The sequence below is a fragment of the Centruroides sculpturatus genome, unplaced genomic scaffold (assembly GCF_000671375.1).
Source record: "Centruroides sculpturatus isolate CEXI.00-Female unplaced genomic scaffold, Cexi_2.0 scaffold488, whole genome shotgun sequence".
Lineage (NCBI taxonomy): Eukaryota > Metazoa > Arthropoda > Arachnida > Scorpiones > Buthidae > Centruroides > Centruroides sculpturatus.
In genome coordinates this window covers 244,627-267,904 of record NW_019384747.1, presented here as the reverse complement: position 1 = coordinate 267,904, position 23,278 = coordinate 244,627, and the positions used below count along the sequence as shown (strand labels likewise).

The following is a 23,278-nucleotide window of genomic DNA, read 5'->3' as shown; positions in this document are numbered from 1 at the left end:
CGAACTATGGACAGTAACACTATCACTCCTTCTAGTCCGACAAATAACAGTGAATGCAACCACCCACTGCACTCCTCCCCCCCACAACCTTCATATTTTACAAGCCAACTTGCAAAAAAGCAAAGCAGCAGCCTCGCAACTCCCTAGGGATGCGACCATCCTCAACATCGACATTGCTCTATTGCAAGAGCCCTACACATATAAAAATAAAACTGCACTCTTGAGGAAAAGTAGGGTCTTCAAGATAAATCACCAGGGGTCTACTGTGGCAGCTGTCGTGGTCTTCAACTCTAACTTACAGGTCCAATTCCATCCTCACTTAAACAGCAAATATCATGCAACGGTAAACATCCAGCATGGAAACCTTAATTATTACATCATCTCGGCTTACTTTCCACCCTCGGTCCCCATTTCGAATCTCTACAAGAGGTTAGGGACACTATTCAGGCATTGGCTAATGACCCTGTCCTTCTGGCTGGAGACTTTAACTCAAAATCCCCTTTATGGTTTGCGAAAAGAGAAGACCCACGGGGAACCACCTTCAGGGAGTTCTTAGAGGAAAATCAGCTCCACTCATTAAACACCTCTCCTCTTCCAACATTTTCTTCGGCACAAGGAGAGAGCTGGATAGATATATGCACAAGCAATGGCAACATGTACAGATTCATTCACTCTTGCAAGACTCTGGATTATATAGTACCAAGCGATCATAACTATATACTAACCACTCTTGACTGCACTACTCCTACAGCCATCTTTACCAAGACCAAGCATACCAATTGGGATGTCTTTGAGGACCTGGTGGCAACCCTTTGGAATCCGGATCCCCTCATTTACATTAAGACACCTGAAGAATTGGACAACACTATTGCAAAACTCACCCAAACCCTGCACACTGCTTACCAAACAGCTACAAGGGAAATAACCCATATCACCAAAACTGTATAGTGGAACTCTAAGCTTCAGGATCTCAGGAGGAAGATGAGGAAAGCCAAAAGGGTCTTTAGGAAGGCTAACGAGAACAGCAAGGAAAGCTTACGTAGGGAATACTTGAAAACTAAGAAAAAGTACAAACAAGCTATTAATGGGGCAAGGACTCAATCAAGGAAACAATTTTGTACTAAAGTGGGGGAGAAAGGTTCCTGGACCATACCCTACTACATTGCATTCAACAAAACTAAACCTGCATGTACCCCATACTCAATCAAAAAAGAAGATGGTTCCTACACCAAAAGTATTACTGAAACTAATAACTACATCTTGGATACACTTTTCCCTGTGGATAATCCTCAAGGGGATAACTCCTACCATCAGTACATCAGGACATGTTGCACAGAAGAAGATAATACTGAAGACGACAAAAATTTCACAATGACTGAAATAGCAGCACTCTTTAAGAAAATAAACATCAAAAAGCCACCAGGACCAGACACCATCACAGGTCAAATGGCAAAAAGAGCCTTCAATGTTATTCCAGCTCACTTTTTAGTTATATATAATAAGTGTCTACAGATGAAATACTTCCCAGTCAGCTGGAAGATAGCTACTATCAGGTTGACACCAAAATGTGCTATGCCCACCACCCCAACTGATTATCGTCCCATTTCTTTGCTCCCGATATTGGGTAAAATTCTAGATTCTCTCTTGGCCAGGCGTGTTCAGCATCATACTGAAACTAACAAGATCATTCCCCCTCAACAATACAGATTCAGAAAATTAAAAAGCACTACCTTGGCCCTCCAGGAACTAGTAAATACCATAAAGGAGTCTAAGACAAAGGATCAACACACCCTAGCAGTATCCATAGATATAAAAGGAGCTTTTGATCATGCCTGGTGGCCTGCTATCGTTTTAGCCTTAAAGAACATTAAATGCCCTTCCAACATTCTAGGGCTCTATAGGAGCTTTCTATCCAATCGGCAAGCTAGGCTGGGCTTACCAGGCCACATGATCACTAAACAAATCACGAGAGGTTGCCCCCAAGACTCGAGTTCTGGCCCCCTTCTTTGGTTAATACTGTACAACAGCTTATTATGCATACAAGACAAGACACGTGGAAATTTGAGAGCTAAGATAATAGGGTTTGCTGATGACACCCTCGTACTATTGTCCCATAGAAACCAGGAGGTTCTTCAAAGAGAGATGAACCAGTTCCTCCAGATGATACAAGACTGGACTATTGACAATAAATTTATCATCAATACTAAAAAATACCAATGTGCAGTGTTCCCGAGAGTGAACCCACTCTACAATAAGCCGAGGATTACAATACAGGATGAGAAGATTAAGTGCACCGATAAAATAAGTTACTTAGGGCTTTAAGTAGATTGTCTAATGAATTGGACGTTGCACATAGAATACATAAAACAAAAAGCCATCATTATGGCTTATGCACTGAGATCCATTAGCAGGAACCTTTGGGGTCTGAGTTACCAAAGCTCTTCACTCAATTACCACTGTGCAATAGAACCAGCAGTCCTGTATGGGGCTGAGATTTGGGGGTATGCAACAAGAAAACAACAAAGTAGAAGAAAATTACTCGCCATTCAACGAAGCTGTCTCATCACAGTGTGCAGGGCCTATCGCATGGCCCCGACTAGTGGGCTGCAGGTGATTGCAAATTCTGTCCCCCTCGACCTTAAAGCCTCGGAAAGGTATTAGGACTTCAAACTTAGGCATTTCTCTGATCAGCTGGCCATATCTGAGATCACCCCTACCCAAGTGAAAGACATTGCAGTCAAAATCCACAACCATGGATCTGATAGATTCAGCGACTACTACCTAATGCACCCGGCCACTGATCCCCCAGATGTGGTACTTTGCACAGATGAAAACAAGAACATAGCTACAAAGTTTTACACAGATGGGTCAAAAGGCCCAATGGGGGTGGGTGCAGCTTTTGTAGAAATAGATTGTAACAATAGGGTGGTTCATCAAGCCTATTACAAACTAGGCCCCTTCTGTACGATAAATCAGGCAGAGAGTCTGGCCATCCTCAAATCCCTGGAGCATATTCAGAGGACAATCAATAACAGGACCAAAGAAGAAATAACAATTATTAGCGATAGCAGGGTGGCTCTTCACCAAATAAAAGCAATGAACACTAAATTCAAGCTAATAAAAGATATCATCCACATGGTGTCTAATCTGAAAAGTAATCACATCAAAGTACACTTTCATTGGACAAAAGGGCATTCTGGGGAAATAGGTAACGACAAAGCAGACTTTCTGGCGAAGAAAGCTATAAGTCATTTAAATGGTCCAACCTTCTCGCTTGTTCCCTATAACTGGGTAAAGAACCAGCTCAAAGAATTCACAATCAACAGGTGGCAAGAGAGGTGGGCCACAGAGATGACAGGCAGAATGACCTTCAACTTTTTCCCGGACATCAAAGGGAAGGATAAATTGAGCCACTTCAATCCTGATTTTCATATTACCCAGTACATTACTGGTCATGGTGGCTTCAAACAATATCTCAACAGGTTCTTACACAAAGGGACCAGTATTTGTGTATGCCAGGAAGAAGATGAAACTCCAGAACACATTTTGTTTACCTGTGTTAAACACGTCACTCATCGCAAGCAGCTCAAGCATGTAATATATTCTCAGGGGTTCCACTGGCCCTGTCGAAGTCAGGACTTCCTTACTAACAACATTACAACAACTGCCTTCAAGACATTCATTCTCAAAACAGGGAACACTTTTCCCAACTTTACCTCAGGGACCACCGCAAGCCAAGATGGTCTCCCTTCTCCAGTGACAACAGGCTAGCCGGCAAATATTTTACCCTTGTGTTTGTGCTCATCGCAACCTGCCTCAGCAATGCAACCAGCCTGGATAGCCTGGCAAGGTTGTACGGTTAACTTTCTTTTATACGTGCTAGCCTAGTGGTTCAGGCCACTTGTCCCTCTTTTGATCCCTTGGACCAGTATAACTAATACTAGGTCTTCAGGGTCTCCCCAAGCTTGGGTTCATGTTATGTTATATTATGTTTTGTTCATTCTAAATTGTCATGTACATTTGTATTCTCTAAGTTCGGTTGTTCGGTTAACTTTCTTTCTTTTATACGCGCTAACCTAGTGGTTCAGGCCACTTGTCCCTCTTTTGATCCCTTGGACCAGTATAACTAATACTAGGTCTTCAGGGTCCCCCAAGCTGGGGTTCATGTTATGTTATGTTTTGTTCATTCTAAACTGTCATGTACATTTGTATTCGCTAAGTCGCGAGTTGTCTACTATGGTCTTTGTTTAATCCGCGGTCTGTTGTACACTACAAATTGGAGCAGTTTCATTGTTTTTCTTCAGGCATGTACCTACATTTTGTATTACATTTATTTGGGTTCCAATAAACGGAGCAGGGTGTTGGATGCTCACAAATCTCTTCTTCACACTTTCCTATCATACTTACCCCATCTTCCCCTCCCCCCTCTCTTATCCTCTTCTCACTTCTCTTCTAAGGCTAAGCCTCTGGTACGGCCTTCTTAACTTTTACAGAGAGAGAGTTGCATTTCTTGAAACCTTGTCCTCTGGTCAAAGACAATTTTGCAACAACTTCTCAAAGACTCATTTCTTTATCTTTAACAACTTTTATCTTGATAAAGTCTTCAGGGCATGAGATTAAATTGATTTTGTGTATAAAGCTGCTTTAGTACTCCAATTTTCATACCTAGTTGGTAAAACTCATTTACATCTACTACAACTGCAAATAATGCATTTGCTTTTGTTGGTTTTAGCTTTGTCAATTTCAGGCACTTTCAGCCTTACATTTTGGCCAATTTTCACATTTGGATATTTATCAACAGATGTGGCTTTCATTTTTTCAGCTTGTTTCTCCAAACTCAATTTTGTGTTGTTTCTTATAGTGACTACAGATTCTATTTCTTTTGGTATTCGCTCTATAGTTACAAGAACTTCCTGAGACTCAATCGTGTTTTCTGTCTCTGAATCGGTATCTCTCTGAATCGTTACATTGGAATCATCGGTTATTTGCTTCACCTTCATCTTCTCAGTAATAATCATTTCATCTTCTTGTGTTTTATCGTTGACAGTGCTATTGTCTATATCCCCTTCTGACTCATTTTCAACAATGCTTTCTTCATTGTCTTGTTCGATTGCATTTTCAACGTCATTATTTTGTGCCGTATTGTCATGCACATGCAACAACTTCTCTGAATCTTCTTCAGATCTTATAACTCTAATCATATCACTAGGGATTGCTGAAGTTGCAAGACCCATTTTCATTGGACAACTAAACATTGCTTTGTAGGGAGAACATTTGATTCCCTCGTGATATGCTCTATTTTTCATCGCCTGAATGAATCTTAAACCCTCTGACCACTTTGATAACTGATTGGTTTCCATCCATGTGCTCAACATATTTTCTATGTCTTGATTAGCACATTCCACTGATCCTTGACTTTGGCTATGTCTTGCCTTTCCATGTATGATTTTTACATCCGGCCACATGGAGCATAAACTCTCAATAACTTGATTAATTAAATTGCCTCAATGTCCTTTTTTTCCTTATTAATACAAAATTTACATATTGTAAATTTTAATACGAATAAATATACGAAATAAAATAAAAATTGTTTTCTGTTAATCTTTGTAATATTATCTGTAAAACCAGTATAATAAGTCCTGATAATAGATGAAAGTCGAATTTATAGTCGAAAAATTTACATATTAATCTCAATAACTTGGTTAGAGAATTCTCGGCCATTATTGGAATGAGGATGCTCGGCGCTCCAAAAGTGGTGAAAATATCCAAAAGATGGTATGCAACTTCTACGGCGCATTTAGTTTGAAGCACATGAAGGATCACAGATTTTGTAAGATGGTCTTGGTAAACTAAAATAAATTTATAATTTCCATCTGGAATAGTTTGTAGATCTATTAGATCAACCTGACAGCGTGAGTTCATTTCACTGTGAAGTATAGGTCTAATGACAATGCTCTTTTTCAAAATCTTCTGTTTCTTTTGGCAAGGTTGACATAGCTTCAAATATATCATAGTAGCCTCAACTGTTACATTTTGATACTTGCGGTTACATTCCTTAAGCATCCGTATCCTTCTACTGTGGCCAACAGCAACATGCGTTTCTTCAAGAATGTTGAATAAGTCCTCGTAACAAATGTAATACCTTATTTCTCCATCCTCCTCCTTCATAAGCACAATTAGTTTCTCTTTGCCGCCTATAATCAAAATGTCGTAACACTTTATACACCTGTAATGAACAGCTTGTTTCTTTTTCATGTTCTTTGCAGCTTTTACTTCCTCCAAACACCTTGCATATTTGTCCCTATTGAAATAAAAGTTATCATCTCTTGCTTGCAATGAGCTCGTCCATTATTTCATAAAATCTGTGTTTCACACTCATCTTGACTCATAAACAACTTTTAGACAGAGAAATCTCAAACAAGATTAGAATTAACGTGAGTGTTCTAACGTGTCAAACAATGGAATGCAGCGAGTGAAGGCGGTGGCGTGGTGCAGTGCGAAAATCAGGGACTTTTTTCAACATTTACCATGTCTCTGAGGTAAAACCTAAGATATACCGAGTAAATGCTGATAAAATTTCGAAATTAATGTTGATTGCAGAACATTTCTGACTTTTACCACAAAGATTTGGTAAATCTTAGATTTTACTGGAAGATCTTAGGATTTACCATAATTTGAGCATTTACAGTAACATATATAACAATTGAACAGTTCTTTCCAATAATCGAATAAAACGAATGGTCAACAATATTACTGCAGAAACTTATGACTAAAACTTAACCTAATTATACACTAAAAGGAGACAAGGAAATCAGACAGATTGTTAAGGAAAGAGAAGGAGTAAGAATGAAAGACCCAGGAATCTTTTCTTTGTAGTTATATACCTCGGATGAATTGCTGGTAAACGATAGTCGATAGGTTTTGGAATTTATTTTATCACCTCTTTCTTATACTGGTCCACCTTGACCGGCCTATCTTCATACAGTTATCTATGCTAGCCTCCTTAACACTGGAAGATCTTTGTCTTCAGCATTGTATTTTCAGAGACCTACTTTCTCTTGTTATTCGCACAAACTGGGCCCACTACTAAGGTTAAACCCTCAAGATGTCATATACAGTTCTTCGATATTCTCACGAAAAATGTCCGTAGTCACCTCTGATCGCCCTGGCTGCAATACTGAGCACGACTCGATTGCACCTCCTGTCACCATGAGATCTCCACCAAATCTGTGCTTTCCCACTCTTTTGATTCCCTAGCAAGTTGTTAACTCTTTTGTTTCCCAATGTTTGTTCCGAGAACAGGAGAATCCACCCGAGGGAAAAGGGATTAAGATAGAAAGTTCTAGGTTAGTCGATACTAAGAACAAAGGAATTACTAAGCCTAAAATATAAATATACATAAGAGTATACAATAATATGACTGACAGCCACACTAATTAGCTTAAAGTTGCAGAAAGAGTTCAGAGAAAAGTACTTCAATTTTTTGGTTTTGTGTACAGAATTAATGAAATACAAAAATACCAATAGAAAATAATGAAATACAGTAACCAAATTCATACACAAAAGTTTTGGAAATAATTTTCAATAAATTTCTCATAGAATAAATATGTTTTTTCTATTTCTAACTTTTACCTTGTACAATTCTATATTCTTACTGAAATTTGTAATTATACTAAATGAATCTAACAAATTAATACAATTAAATTACTTAATTTGTGGCTAAGTTTTGTGGAGAATAGAACACTGTATAATATTTTTTAAAAAATAATCTTGAGCATAAATTATTTTTAAACTATTTCATATACTATAAAAAATAACATATTAAAATACTATACAGCTCCTGCTACTGATTGCAATATATCATAAATTTTAATATATCTGATGAATCCATCACTGACAGATATTAATATTTTAAAGCTATTCATATTAAATTGAAATGTAAATCAGAAAAGTAACAAACAAATGTTGAAATAAAAACTGAATAATGAAATATTAAAAATATTTCATGTAAAAAAATAATAAAGTTCATTAAGAACAAGTGTAGATTATCCAAAACAGCACCTTCGCTTGTCTTTTTTTCACACCAGAACTAATGATTTTATGATATTATCCAATTACCCGTGGATATTTGTCTTTTAAATAATTTACTGAGGTTGTAGCCTCAAATAAAAGGTCAAACCTTTGTGTCTTAAATTAGTTCCTGGCGTGAAAAAAAATATTATTTTGGATAGTCTACATTTGTATTCTTAATTAAAGACATTCCAGTTTTCATAGCAGATTACTGTATTTATTAATCAATATCTGCTATGGAATGGAATGTCTATTGAAAACAAATAAAAAATAAATAAATAAACTTCTTTAACACGTTCACAGCGTCAGTAGATAAACGTTTAAGCAGCTGCTGGGCATTACAAGTCACGGGTGACTCATAGTCTATTCTAATAAAGGACGGCACAGGTAACCCATGCCTCATACTATTAAATTAATATATTTTATTGCACCTAATAAAATAATATCGATATATCAAGTATGATGCTTGTAGAATTATGTTATCAAAACATATGTACCGCCCCATGGAAAAACAAGCAATTATGTCTGTAGCCTTAACCAGACATGTCCATACGAGTCACATGTGCTTTGTAATGCAGTGAACGTGTTAATGAAGACAGTGTGGTGAACATGCAGACGAACAATACAATAAAAGTTGTCTACAATAAAAGTTTTTATTGTTGGCTCGTGCAGTTATACATATACAAGATTCTTTAGGATACTCCAATATATACAATTTCCGCAACATATATTTCTATTGGTACAAGAGAGTAACATAGTTTTTCGCGACAATGTAAAATTTTACTTAACCTATCTTAATCTAACTTATATACTAATGAAGAAATATAGAATGAAAGGGTTAATATTAAGATTAAAATTATTAAGAACAGGACAAGAATGCTGATGGAATAACCGAGTTTTCTTTCTTCCTTCCTTTTGACTTCGCTAGTATCAAGGTAACGACTTTCATTGATTTTCCTTCCTTTCTTCTGTTCCGTTATTTCTCTCTCTAGACATTCTCAGATCTCTCAGTCCTATTCGGTTTCAACGACCAGGACCTCCTCGTATCTCCATCTGTTTCGTCCGAACGCTAGCTCCAGAATGAATATCTTTCTCCCAACTTGCCTCAGGGTCTTTTTTCCACACCCTTGTTTTTCGTTGTATTTCTCAGAAACATTTAACCACCAGCAGGGAGGAAGGACCGTTAGAAAGTTCGAGAAAATTTATAGACGAAAAAATGAGGAAACTTAATATTAAGTTTAATACTAAAAACAAAATATATAAACATTTGGTGTATCACCACAACAGTCTTTATTAACCTCAACTAAAAATAACATAAACCTCAAAATATATCTTGATTTTAATGTTTTCAAATATTAAAATGAGTCCAGTAAATAGAAAGCCTTCTCATATATAAATACAGTAGAACCTCGATTATCCGGACTAATTCGAGATGAAGGTAATCCGGATAACGAAAAATCCGGATAATCGAAACAAATATTTTAATTTGTCTTTTAATGATAATACAACACGTTTTCTTTTCGATGACATATTGGTAATATTAAAAGTAAATACTGTATTTAAATCGTGATCAAATTTTCAAGAAACAAACATTCGTATTGAATTTAGATTACTACTGGCCAACGCTAACAGACTACCTATTGTTTAAAAGGCCCTGTGGTGGCGCAAGAAGACGAATTTTATAAAATAAAAAGCAGTTGAAACTGCATTTTTATGAATAAAAATTTGACAAACTATTTATCGTTTTATGACGAGTAAAATTTTTTCGTCGCGTTCGCGGCTTTTAAGTAATGCATAAACCTTCGAGGCGCGAGGCCCTTCAGACCGCGAGACATAGGCGGTGGCCCACGTCGTCCATGCCTTACACCGCCCTTGGTCATAGAAATGATGTAATTTGAATATAAATTATTTATAAATACGTATGTCAAGTTATATTTTGATTACTACGTAAAATATATTTAAGAGTTTACGACCACTGTGATGGGTAAGACGTTGTTGAAACAAAAAAAGTTATGCATTCCATCACATACATAAACAGTGTCGTAATTCGCCAAGTGCAAATCAGCAAATTCGTAAAATTTTTGTTTATTGTAAACAATCCGGATAATCGAAAATCTGGATAATGGACGTCCGGATAATGGAGGTTCTACTGTAGTTCCATAAATATGAGCCAAGTAACTTGTTTGAAATTCTTTGACTAATAAGATCTTACAGATTTTCCAAATCAAATCAAACATACTAATATTTTCTAAATTTACAAATAACAGTTACATTCCAAACAACAAAAATTACATTCTAAATCTTCTAACATTACTAATAATAATATAAAAATTTAAGCAAATAATAAATTACTCCATAAAAGATAATCTTATATTGAAATTAATATACAGTGGTGCCTCGTATAATGTACTTAATCCATTCCAGGTGCACGTCCGTTAAGTGAAAAGTCCGTTATACGACACGCATTTTCCCGTAGAAATACGTGTTAAAACATATAATTCGTTCTGCAAAATAACCGTACTGTACCATAAAAAAAATGATAATGGAGCAGTCACCAATTATGCTGGGTAGTCATGTGTTGTGAGGAGGAAGTAGAAGAACACTTTCTTCACACATTCTTACAGATACAGACTTTTTACACATTGCAGCAGGTCTCTTTTTATTGTTTTTTACTCGGAGTCAGATTCAGGAGAGGCTACCGAAGCTTGCAGGTCAACTCCTCTTGTTCCATCCTTTGTTATTTGGTAGCTGGCTGCTTGAAAAACATGTCCAAGATGGTCTGTTTCTCTCTTTTCTTCAACATTTGTTGGAAATGGTGGGCAAGGGTGTCATTCATCCTGTTGTGCTCAGCTCTGTTTGGATAATGAATGTAGGTAAACTCCTGAACCTCTCCCCATTTGACAAGGAAGTTTTTGTCAACTTTCACTCTTTCTGATGATTTCTTGCATTGTTTCAATTGAAATCACCTTTCTGTTTTTTTTTTAGAAGCCACAATTTGCACAACACTTGAATAAATGTAAATACCCTGCACTGAGGTGATGTACATAATAAACAAGGGAGCAAGCCAAATCCCAACAGGAGCTCTGTACTTCAGATATACTAATAATATATTCTAATAATACTAATATATTATAAAAATAGCAGATTGTCATTGGCAATGGCAAAAGAGTGGAAACAGCATTTGCATTTGTTGGCAGAAAGTCCGTTGTTTGCCTCATGTAACTGCCAAACGGAAAGTCCATTGTTCGCAGCCAGTCCGTTGCTCCAGTCATGTAACGGCCAAACAGAAAGTCCATTGTTCACAGCATCCGTTATTCGAGGCGTATGTTATACGAGTTACCACTGTATATTTAAAACTGACATTAGTTTACTGAATATTTGTATTATTATAGATGATATAATATTTATTAAATAAGNAGAACAAATTGTATCAAATGATTTAAAATTATTTATTGTACTTACCTAATTGTTGCTTTTGTTTTATTTTTATTCAAAGTATTTAAAATTTTTCTTTCATTACTGCGAAGTAAAATATCTTGAAACTCTTTGCATCCACTTAATAAGACTATCTAGAAATATTAAAAATGGTATAAATTTTCAGTTAATAACAGGATTTAATTAAGAATAATTTACCGCAATTAAAATCTAACACAGTTGATAGATGTTTTCTTATAAAAATCTTAGTCTCAGCTGCCTCTTTGCTAAATTAGTACTTGATAAACTTTTATTATTTTCAATTATCATTCATAATGATAGACTATTAAATAAGAAACAGCAGGTATAAAATGCTGTACATTAATCTGTGGAAGTAATTAAGTGAAAATTCAAATTTTATTTTTCTAATACAAAGAAATTTTCCTACCTTAAAATTTTATAAAGTATTCAATTGATTAAAGAAACTGTGCATAATCATCAATGACAGATAGTAAGAGATAGTAACAATTTTTAATTTATTTAAAGCAGTGGTTCCCAATTAGTTTTTCCTGCGTACCACTTCAAGAAAAAGCTCAAACTCGCATACCCCTTATAGCAGAAATTCATATTAATCCACACTAATATTATAAATTCAAAAGTAATTCTGTCTGTCTGTCACCTTTTCGCATCTAAAGAGCCAAACAGGTTTTAATAAAATTTGGCACAGAGATAGCTTACACGTTGGAGATAAACATAGGCTACATTTTACTGCGAGAAAATATCTTACTTCCACAAGAAAATTCAATATAGCGCGGGTGAAGCCATGGGTAGACAGCTAGTGATAAATAGAATAAGTTTTTTTTTACTTTTATTACCTTTAAAATACAATTCTAATATTAATGAAAATAATATAAAGTTATTTAATTTTAATGCGACAAATGTGCGAGATTTTCTTTGCACAACTTTGTAAAATCTGGTCACTTTTTGGTCAGCTTCGGTCTCGAGTCATCTTCAAGTTGAAGTCCGTGACGATGTTTAGTTTTCATGTTCGACATGGCTGAAAAACCACTCTCACAGAGGTATGTTGAGCAAAATGGTAGTAAATGTTTTGTTGCCACTTCGCTGACATGATAATAATGAAAACTGTACAATTAACACAAATTGTGTTAATTGTACAATTTTTGTTTCTTGTGTAAGAATTTCATTTAGGTATCGTCACAAATGCTTTTTGATGAAATTTCAAGAATAATTTTAGTTATAAATAAATGAATTTTCGCATTTGACATCGTGTTGTAAATTGCCGAATTTTTGATGGTCCACCCATTATTTTTTTGATTGCTTCATCTTGTGCATTTAAATTTTAAATCGACCAATTTTAGATTGCAGCGCATACCCCTTCATGCAATTTCGCGTACCCCCAGGGGTACGCGTACCACCACTAATTGGGAACCATTGATTTAAAGTATCAATATGCATATATACAAGAATTCATATGGCACTTTACATTAATTCATTTATATTTCTGAATTAATGTAAAGTAGTGACCATAAAAACTGCCTCTCCTGATATCAAAAACCATTAAATTAAGCTAAGAGTGGAATTTCTAATGAAACTACAGAGAAAAAACTAAGAAAAAACAAACAGAAAAAAATACATTTTATTATGTATAATGCTATACAGTATTGAACTTAATGAAGTGTTATTTCAAACCTCAGCCTCATCAATGTTGTTAATGAGCAGTATGGCATTCACAGCATAAGTAGAGCTAAAAAACTAACATGAATAGTTATATCTCATTGAATGGGATCCTAATACCTCATAAGGTCATCTCAAGCCTTTGTGGCTGTATATATTCTAGAATATTCTAGATTGCATATATATAGAATATTGTAGATTGTAGTTTCTGTCCTCAATTGTTATCATTTCCTTTCTCCTGTCCTTTATTTCTACTTCACTCAGTTGTTGATGGACATTCTGAATCATTACGTGGGGCGAGTAAATGCTCGAGGGTTCAAATGTGGAAGTAATGGTTTCTCAGAGAATCTCTTGATAATGAGCACTGAGTTCAGTGTTAATACAATATTTCTTATACCGCAAGTACTTTCAACAAGTATAAATTCGTCGTCCTCAGGCGAAAAGGAACAGTGTAAACGAAAGAATGTGTAGAGTGTTCCAAGGAGTGTTTGAACAAAGGAAAAATAATGACACAGTTTCAAGAATGTTAATAAAATTAAAGCATTACTTTACTGGCATGGTTAATTAGGCTGATAGTTCTGTAGTTACTACAGTCTGTTGGTGCATCTTTTTTTATAAATTGGAGTAAATATTGATTTATACCATTCCTCTGGCCAACTCTCAAATTTCAAAATTAAACAGCAGATTTTATGAAATATCTCAACACCCAATTCTTCCATTGCTTTTACAATTTCAGAGGTTATGTTGTCAGGTCCTGGAGCTTTCTGATTTCTTAATGTATTTATGGCTTTTTCTACCTCTGATTTAAGAAGAGATGATTCAAATTCCCCTGTCTATCCATTCTTAAGTTGATTATTACCATTTCTTTGTCCAGTGTCTTTATAAAGTTTCTCACAATACTTCCTCCAGACATCCGCAATCCCTTCCACATCAGTTATGATTTCATTTACACCACTTTTAATTATTTGTGTGTGTAGTTTGAACTCTCTTGCTAGATATCTAACTTTATCATATAGTTCACGAGGATGACTATTATTTGCATGGACTTCAATTTCATTACATATACTGTCAATGTAATCATTTTTGTCTTTCTTACAAGCCTTTTTGATTTTTTTTGTCTAGCTCTTCCTTCTGCAACAATTGCTGAAGTTAATAATTTTCTCCTTTCATCTATTAATTCAAGGGTACTATTTGTCATCTAATGTTTCTTTTTCTGTGGCTGATGTTGTGTGGTGCATTGTTGTACTCCAGTTAAAATCCAACTTTTTGTTTGTGTCCAAAAATCATCTGGGTTGTTTATAAAGGATGGAGGGTCTAAATTTCAGAGTCTGTTGTAAGATTGAACTAGCTGAAGTCTCAAGTCTTAAGGTTGGTCTTTGATATTTTTGTTGTATGGAGTTTTAATGTTACTTCCGCTTTTAGTAACTTACAGAGTTGCAGAATGCTCCCAGTCTTCCTCTGACATTATTTACTGACGATCTCCATCTTGTTCTTATTAACATGTAATCAATTTCGTTTTTATATTCACCTGTTGAAAAGGTCCAAGTAGAAAGATGCCAATAATAGTGTTTGAACATGGTGGTAGTTATTGAAAAACTATTATCAATTGCAAATTGAAAGAGTCTTTTTCCTCTCTCATTTCTTAAATGAGAGAGGAAAAAGACTCCTTCAATTTGCAATATTGATTAATAAAAATCTACAAATTTTGATAAAATTTCTACATTATAATTTTATTTCTGATTAAGACTAAATAATTTGTTGAAAAATATTTTAAATATAAATTTTAAGAAATAGTATTCATATAAACTCACTAAATCATAAAGAGATTCAGATCCATTAATTTTAGAAAACTGCTTCATTGTTTCAAATGCTAGCCCATATTTTGCCATGAGATACCCTATTTCTAGAAGAAAACTTCTTATAAATAATCAAATATATAAAATGTTTTAAAGAATTAAAAAATATATGTGCATTACAGTGGCGTGCCGTGACATTTGGTGATAGGGAAGCTGTGTTTCTGTAAGAAGCCAACTTCTAAGGGCAATCAGTTAAATGCTCATCAGTGATGGTGTATGGTCCATTTGTATTCGTTTGTTTGATAAACCAGTAAAAACCGTAGACTTCTCTAAATGTATTTTTAATATCACAATTACATTCTGAATTGCTTGCCACGATATAAGGGCTACAACTAAAAATAAAATTATAAAAACTTACTTGGTGAAATAAAATGTGTGGTGGATGTACATACTTGTTACAAAATATTCGTCAATTGTATAAATATATTTTTAAAGAAAATTATAATTAAATATAGCTTTGTAAAGAAATGTACATAAAAATAACATAAAATATTCTTTACTTTTTAAATCTTCAAACAATTCACTTAGTCAAATAGCTCCCTACTAGTGGCTAATGGATGAAACCGGAGACATTCCTGGTAGGTGTGCAGTGTGTGCATACACACGGGCTGGCAAATCTCGAGGGTGCCGATACTGGTTAATGTCAAATGCCTCTTTTGTCGCATCACTAGTGTACCTCAATGAACACGACAGGGTTATTGTAAATTTTAAACATTTCTCACCATAGCTATAAAAATCTACATATGTTGAACTTAATAGATTGTCTGTTATTTGTTTTCTAACTAATTCTACTTAGAACCAGATGTCCATGGAAATTTCTAAAATTTACAACTTTTTGGCCACTCTCATTGATCTGGAAGAATTTCTGCCTTTATTACATCTAATATTACGAAGAAATCAGTCCGCACTGTACTTGGCTAGAGATTGTTTCAGTTAAGCTTTTAAGTAAAATTGCGGCTTTTTCAGCAGGGTTTTATTTATGTCCCTAATTCCGTAATCTCTTAATTATTTAACTACTTTTTAAGTATATTAAAATAAAATGCAGAAGACACTGAGATCAACATTACATGTACGTTTTTTTTCGCAAGCACTTTTGACGAACTTATAGTTGTCGTCATCCGGCGAATACAGTATTTCTACTTATTTCTACCTCTTAAGTAGAAATAAGTTGAAACCGGTTATTTTGTACTTGAATATTTGTAGTCTTGGGAAAGAAGTGGAAAGACAAATTTTATGACAAAGAATACATAAATCGTAAATTTAAGGAAAATAAATTCTATAGCTTTTTTTGTACCTTGTGCGTCTCGTTTATTAAATTTAGTTGCAAATGATGCTGCCAAAGTAACAGTTAATTTTTTAACATTGTACAAGAATTGTACACGTTTTTTTCTGCATCCCCTTATAGATGGGACATACTAAATCATAATATCACTAGTTTAACATTGAATACTGTAAATAATACAAGATGGGAGAGCAGAATAAAAGCAGAATAAATATATCAAATATTTTAATGGTTTTTTTTTTTTTAAACTCCTCTCAACTATACAGAACTATCATAAAAACATACCAGTAAACTTTTATTTGTTGGGTTAAGTTATAAATTTACTCGTGATTCGCATAATGGGGCGAGGGCAGCCGAATACCTAGCACACAGGCGGCTAACAGCCCAGAACCGATCCTGGATAGAATCATAGGAAGCATTATATGATATTTTGGTGTGTAGCATCCACTAGCTAAACAGTGTAAAGTTGGTGCTCTGTAAAGCCCGTATGCAAATGTGTATAATCTGGCTGCTTTACACGATTCAAACATTTTTGCTGTGGAAGATATCCTGTATTCGACAATATAACTCTTTCATTGGGAATATGCATATATGATATATAATATGAATTTATATTCAAATATACAATTGCAATCTTGTCATTTTTTTCACATTAGAAATTTGCAATAAGATACATAATGCGGCTATAATAAAATATTAATTTTAAGTAATTCAAAGTACATTAAAATATGAAAATAATTGCACAATATGTATTTATATTTTAGAAAATATAAAAGAAGCTGCGCTTCCATCACTTCCAAGGACGGCACGCCACTGGTGTATTATAAGTTATAATTTAATTTTCATGAAATAGTAATAGATGTATTGAGTAATTTTGTAAAGAACTGTTAATGTTTCCAGTGAAAACAAAATTTTTATCAATAAAAAACTTATAACTTTAAAATAAGCAAGTAGGCAAATAACTAAATTTAGAATATAGAATTAAATAATTTTTTTACTTATGCTTTCAGTTGAATAATTTTTGAAATTCTGTGAAGTTTATATATAAATTTATTTTGTATAAACATTATTCTGTTCAAAAGTTTATTGTATGAGATCTGAATTACCCTGGGACTAATTAATAATTTAATTAAAAAGTTCAATTTTGAAACGAAAAATATTCTTTGATTTTGGTGGGAAAATAATGTTTTCTAAAACAAAGGAAACGGGCAAAAGTCACTTCCTGCAACGGAAGATCAACATCCTTTTGTTTTCCCCTTATCTAGTAAAATCTTAGTCACCCTGAGAATTGTTAACCCCTCGATAAATCCCCTTTTCCTCTGTTCACGTGAGAGAATCCGAAAAGCTGACTGGAGAAAACTCATGAGAAATATAAAGAGTTTTGCATGATTCGAGGAGTGCGCCAAAAGTTCTCAAAGTGAGAAGACGTATTCTATACCATCTCCTGAAGGTCAATGCCCACATTAGACTCCCATGTATCGTTAAGTCAGTAGATAAAGAAGAAAATATATAAATATGTGCCAGTCAAGACCTACTCAAGAAAAGACTGAAGTCCATTATTAAAGAACAGAAAAAGATAAAAAGTATCCAGAGGTAGTATGATTACTATAAAAATTGTGAGCTCTCTCTCTCTCAAAATTGCTTAATTTGCATATTCCATTTTGTATAATTTTGTTTGTTTGTCTTATTAAATTTTTGTTTTATTATTGTTAAAGAAATGTCTCCTCGTATCTGAATCAAAATGGAGGGTTTATCTCCTATATCATCTCTAAACGCATATTAATCCGCGTACGATAAATTGATTAACTGGTGTCATTATCCTGAGGTTGGATAAAGACTTTACAGTCTATATCCTATCTAATATCAACAGCCCTCCTAGAAAAAGATTAGAGATCAAATCTCGCAATTCTGAATCGTATAAGTGGTACCCTTAGTAGGTACCCTCGGCTAATCTCACAATTGCATTTTTATGTCTGTTAATAATACACTATTGGAAAAACTTAAAATTTTGTTTAACTTATGAAATAATTTTTACAGTCTCTATGAAATAGTATTCATACAAACCTTTTTTAGTATTTTTNTTTATTCTAATTATTACTCCTAACATTTTAATTGATCTCAAAATTATAAAATATAAATTTAAAAGTAATTAGTATTAATAAATTTTTAATAATATTTGTTAAGATGTTAATAAATCTTATTGAGCTGGTCTTAAAATTACTATATTAGAAAGCTTAAATTGAACAAAACTTAATTCTATTTTAATATTTTTAGGAATTCCAGCTGATTTAAATAATGAAAAGATGGAAAATAAACTACAAGGTAATGTGCATATGTTTTTTACAAACAAAGAATGCTGGAAAAAATCATCAGCCTGACTAATCGAATCAATTTTTTCGAAGTCATCGCTGACTAAATTACATAATTTTAGGAAAAAATATTGCATTTTTTAAAATTTTAATAAATTTTTTTTTACTTTACTTGACTAACAATTTACAATAATTAATAATGTAATGTTTTTGCATATTATTGTGTTGAGAATTAGATCAGTTAGATGTTGAATTCAAAGTAATTATTCTATGTAATTTGAAGATCTATAAATTTGATCTTGAAAAAATATTAGGCATAAGTATTTTACTTTAATATTAAAGGTTACACTTACATGTTGTTGTGTTATGAACAATGACTGTTTAGAGTTTGGACAAGTTCACAAGCACTTTCGATAACATACAGTTACCATCATCAGGTGAAAATTGAACACAACAGTTTTATATTTTGAAACTTTCAAACAGCTTGTTGATTTGAACGAAGAAGCTAGATAGAACACCAATTTAAATTGAAATTGGAATATAGTTTGAAAATATTTTTGCACAGCAGTATGAATGATGTAGTTTTCACAAATAATAAGTGCTAAGCAACGCTGAAGCTCTAGAAATGCAGGTTATAATGTTTAAATAGTGTTGTCCACATTTGTGGAATTTCTAGAGTTGTTGCATTGCACGGTGTAAGAGTCAATATATATAAGTTCTCCCAAATAAAAAGTTCTTTTTGAATATTGCATTCTTTTAATAGTTTTATTTTGGCCCAGATCGGTTGATATTCCTGATCAAGCACTTTTTTTCGCCAATTCTGTTGATGGTCTACTATTTAGGATGGCCTCTTGATATTCTGTGATGCGAGATGTTAGCGTTCTGGCCGTGGCTCCTATATAGGTAGTTTCCTCTCCTGATCGATCATGCTTTAATGGAATTTGATAAACTCCTGATTTTTCATTCAATTCAAAGATGTCTCTATCGTTACATAATAATCTTCTAAGCGTTGGTTGTGTAGTTAGCGGTAAAATAAAATCATTTGCTTTAAAAATATGTACAATTTTAAGAGATACGGGACCTAAAAACGGTAACAGAGTGTGCTATTTTTAGCTCCTCTTTGTTAGTGAAAAAAGTTTGAGGAAATAATTTATTTTTAACACAATTCCGGAGATAATAAAATTTTGACTGGGAGTAACCAGCTTCATGCATCGTTTTACTAATAAGCTGTAATTCTTCTTCTACCAACGCTTGGTTTGAGGGGAGAAGGAAAGCTCTCTGCATGAGGAAAGTTATGGCAGAGTTCCCGTAGTTTTTGGGTTGGAATGCTCTTGCAGGAATGATTTGAGGTATGTTGTTGTTTTTATGATGAACAGAAAACAAAAGCTCAGATTTCTGGATATCTAGGTCTAAGAAAGAAATTCTGGCATTTAATTTCTTCTTCTAAAGTGAAATTGATAGATGGATAAACAGATGCCAACATTTGAAAGAACTGTTCTAAATTGTCTGTGGAACCTTTCATGCAAGTATTATGTCATCTACATAACGTAAATACATTATTGGGTATTGGATGGTCAGAAAGGCATTAAAAATACGCTGTTCTATGTTGCACATAATGAGTTCTGCTAACACAGTGATAGTGGGGATCCCATTGGTACACCCTGTGTCTGTTTATATAGTGTGCCATTAAACTGAAAGTAATTGTTTTCAGTTTCGAGTAGGAGAACTTTACATAAATGTATTGCATGCGAAGATGGGTACCTAGAGTTGAGCAGCAGAGCATTGGCAAGCATGACTGCCTTGAAATATGGGTACCGAAAGGTAAAGGAAAACAACATCAATCTTAAACAAGCGGTATACATTAGCAGGGAAGTCTTTTAGTTTGAAAGAAATGACTGTTTTAGCATCCATAGAGGCTGTGGTTACAAGGTTGGATGGAGGTAATAAGGATGCAAATAATTTTGCTATGGCAGCTTCCAGATGGTATGTAGGATGGGTGTGTTTGTTGACTAAAGGTATTAAAGGCCAATCAGGCTCATGTGTTTTTTACCTCAAAAAATAATCTAGGGCAAGCAGTGTTCATTGGTGGTTTTAGAGGACCTGTTAATGAAGATACAATCCCTGGAACAGCTGTAATTTTGTGTGTTTTCCGTAATATAGTGTTTGTTGGGTCTTGTTTTAGAATAATGAACTTGGATTGTTCCAGGAAATTGGTTTCACTTGATAGAAAATCTTGATTTTTACACAAAACAAATCTTTTCTCAAAATAAATTCACTATTCATCGCACCAGAATGACTAAAAAATTTACTCAGTATCCCGAGCCTGGATGTTAGATGAATGCGTAAAGGCTCTTCTGATTAATGCTCTAAAGGCTGCAGTCTTGTATGCGACCGGATCACAGGAGCCGGTTGGAATATATGATGATGTGTACCCGGGTTTATGATATACTGACGTATTGATTCCCGAGATATCGACCTTAATGCTTATATCCAGAAAGTGTACTTCTGATGAGTTAGATTGCTCTAATTCCAGAGTCAACCCATACGGGTTATTGTTGAAAGAATCGACAAAGGTTGTTGCATCTGGCGTTGTTATCCAGATAATGATGATGTCATCTATATACCTCCTATATAATTGGATGTTGTGGAGGTATTGAGGGATGACCTTGTTTTCTAATTGGCATACCACCATTTCACACAGGTCCCCAGAGACCGGGCTGCCCATGAGGACCCCTTTACTCTGTGTGTAGATCTTGCCGTTAAATTGGAATACCAAATTATAACAAATTAGGTGCGCTACTTCTAGCACTTGGTTGTGTAAAGATCAGTCCCCGACAATACGAAATAGGATGTCTCTGAGTGCACAGAATGCTGGAGGGAGCTCAATAGAGGGGTAGGGGGATTTAAAGTCCAACACAGTGAAGTAACAGGGTGAAGTGACATTTTTCAACTGTGCTATAAGCTCCATTGAGCTAGAGATGGTGTACAGGTAACCCTCCAAGTGTGGGGTAAGAATGGTGTGGATGGCTTTCTCTAGCTTACGAGTAGGCGCCCTAGCTTTATCCACCACCGAGCGGAGTTGTTGGCCTGTTTTATGCGTCTTTGCAAAGGCGAACAATTTCGGGATGTCGGGGGAGTCAACGGCCACAGTAACAAGCTCTAAGCGTTTAGCTAGATCCGTGCGAGTGAAACGTTAGACTCTGGAATGAAGCTTGTCGATAAAACTTTCCTCCACTCTCTCGCAATGGGTGAGTGAAAAATAGGTGCGATAGGAACCTGATATATAACTAGCCTACATAGGTTTTAGGAGCTGTCCCACCATCTTCCACCTCTTACATAATGGAAAGGACCCTCCTAACCCCATCAGACGCCCTGGAATCTATAGCATACCAGTGAAGGACAACAGGTGCGATAGGAACCTGATTTATATAGGCTCCGCTAAACGATCTTTGGGAGTCAGAATACAAGAGCATATAGCCGATATTCGACACGGAAGAACTTGCACGGCCCTCGCTATGTATGTAACCGATCCAGATATAGTAGCGAAATTCTCCCAGGCCATTCTCCTCCACGATTCGCCTCCTATTGAACACCTCAAATGGCTAGAGGCTATGCACATATTTATATCCTCCACCCCCAACACGTGCATAAATTTTAAAGAGGAGATGCTGTTATCGATGGCCTGGCAGGAGTTAATTCACAACACGCTCTAATTCACGCATCAAAATCCGACAGACGAACTGGTCGTGCATGCGCGACTTGGATTGTGTGAATCCATTCGAACCTACAACTCAAATTCAAGCTTTAAACGACATGATCAAACAGATTTCTACATCTAACAAATATCGAATGTCTTTACAGAAACTGATTTGAACCTGAAGCAGAGCCCAGAAGGGGTTCGAAAACCTTTGTTTACCAATCTTTTGCATGATCGCACTCTAAATGGTTCAGGTTTGATAATTTTTAAAATCTTTTCTCTTTATCTGGCACAAGTAAATTTAAATGATTGGATGCGATGAAAGACTTTACTGATTGAGTCATTTTCATATCCATGTTTTTGTTTCTCGGACGTCACTGCATTGCTGTGCTTGTAATAGCTGATAATTCCAACTTGGGTTGTAACTCTGGAGTAGAGACACTTTTAATGGCCGCAATAGTAGGTGGAATAAGATGTGAATGATCAAGTATTGGGACTGGTATGTGTTTTGATCCCTTTATTAGTGTTTGATGAATATTGTCTGGCACATTTAGAACTGTAAAGTTGTAATACTGAATTTCTATTTTTCTAGTTTGTTTTCAGTGGAAAGTATCTTGTAGCTAATGAAATTTCTTATTGAGTTTTCTTTCTTATTATTTCCTCAAACTTTTCTCACTAACAAAGAGGAGCTAAAAATAGCACACTCTGTTACCATTTTTAGGTCCCGTATCTCTTAAAATTGTACATATTTTTAAAGCAAATGATTTTATTTTACCGCTAACTACACAACCAACGCTTAGAAGATTATTATGTAACGATAGAGACATCTTTGAATTGAATGAAAAATCAGGAGTTTATCAAATTCCATTAAAGCATGATCGATCAGGAGAGGAAACTACCTATATAGGAGCCACGGCCAGAACGCTAACATCTCGCATCACAGAATATCAAGAGG

The 23,278-nt window shown here is 34.8% G+C and overlaps 1 protein-coding gene across 4 annotated transcripts in view; it reads right to left on the bottom strand.

The window, feature by feature from the left end:
* The window catches only part of LOC111628493 (probable ATP-dependent DNA helicase HFM1), a 109,545-nt gene extending 94,310 nt beyond the window's left edge, over positions 1–15,235 (bottom strand). For 3 of the 4 annotated variants that reach the window (XR_002757184.1, XR_002757185.1, XM_023372291.1), the window contains exons 1-2: positions 14,991–15,234; positions 11,533–11,639 (exon numbers count right to left, since the gene is read on the bottom strand). Coding sequence is in view for 2 of the 4 variants with exons in the window: in XM_023372291.1 (XP_023228059.1) it covers positions 11,533–11,639; positions 14,991–15,068 (185 nt within the window). In the remaining 2 variants the exon portion in view is untranslated. Of the gene's footprint in view, positions 1–11,532; positions 11,640–14,990 lie in introns of all 4 variants that reach the window. The other variant, XM_023372290.1, reaches the window with a different exon arrangement.
* Between the last annotated feature and the right edge of the window lie 8,043 nt (positions 15,236–23,278).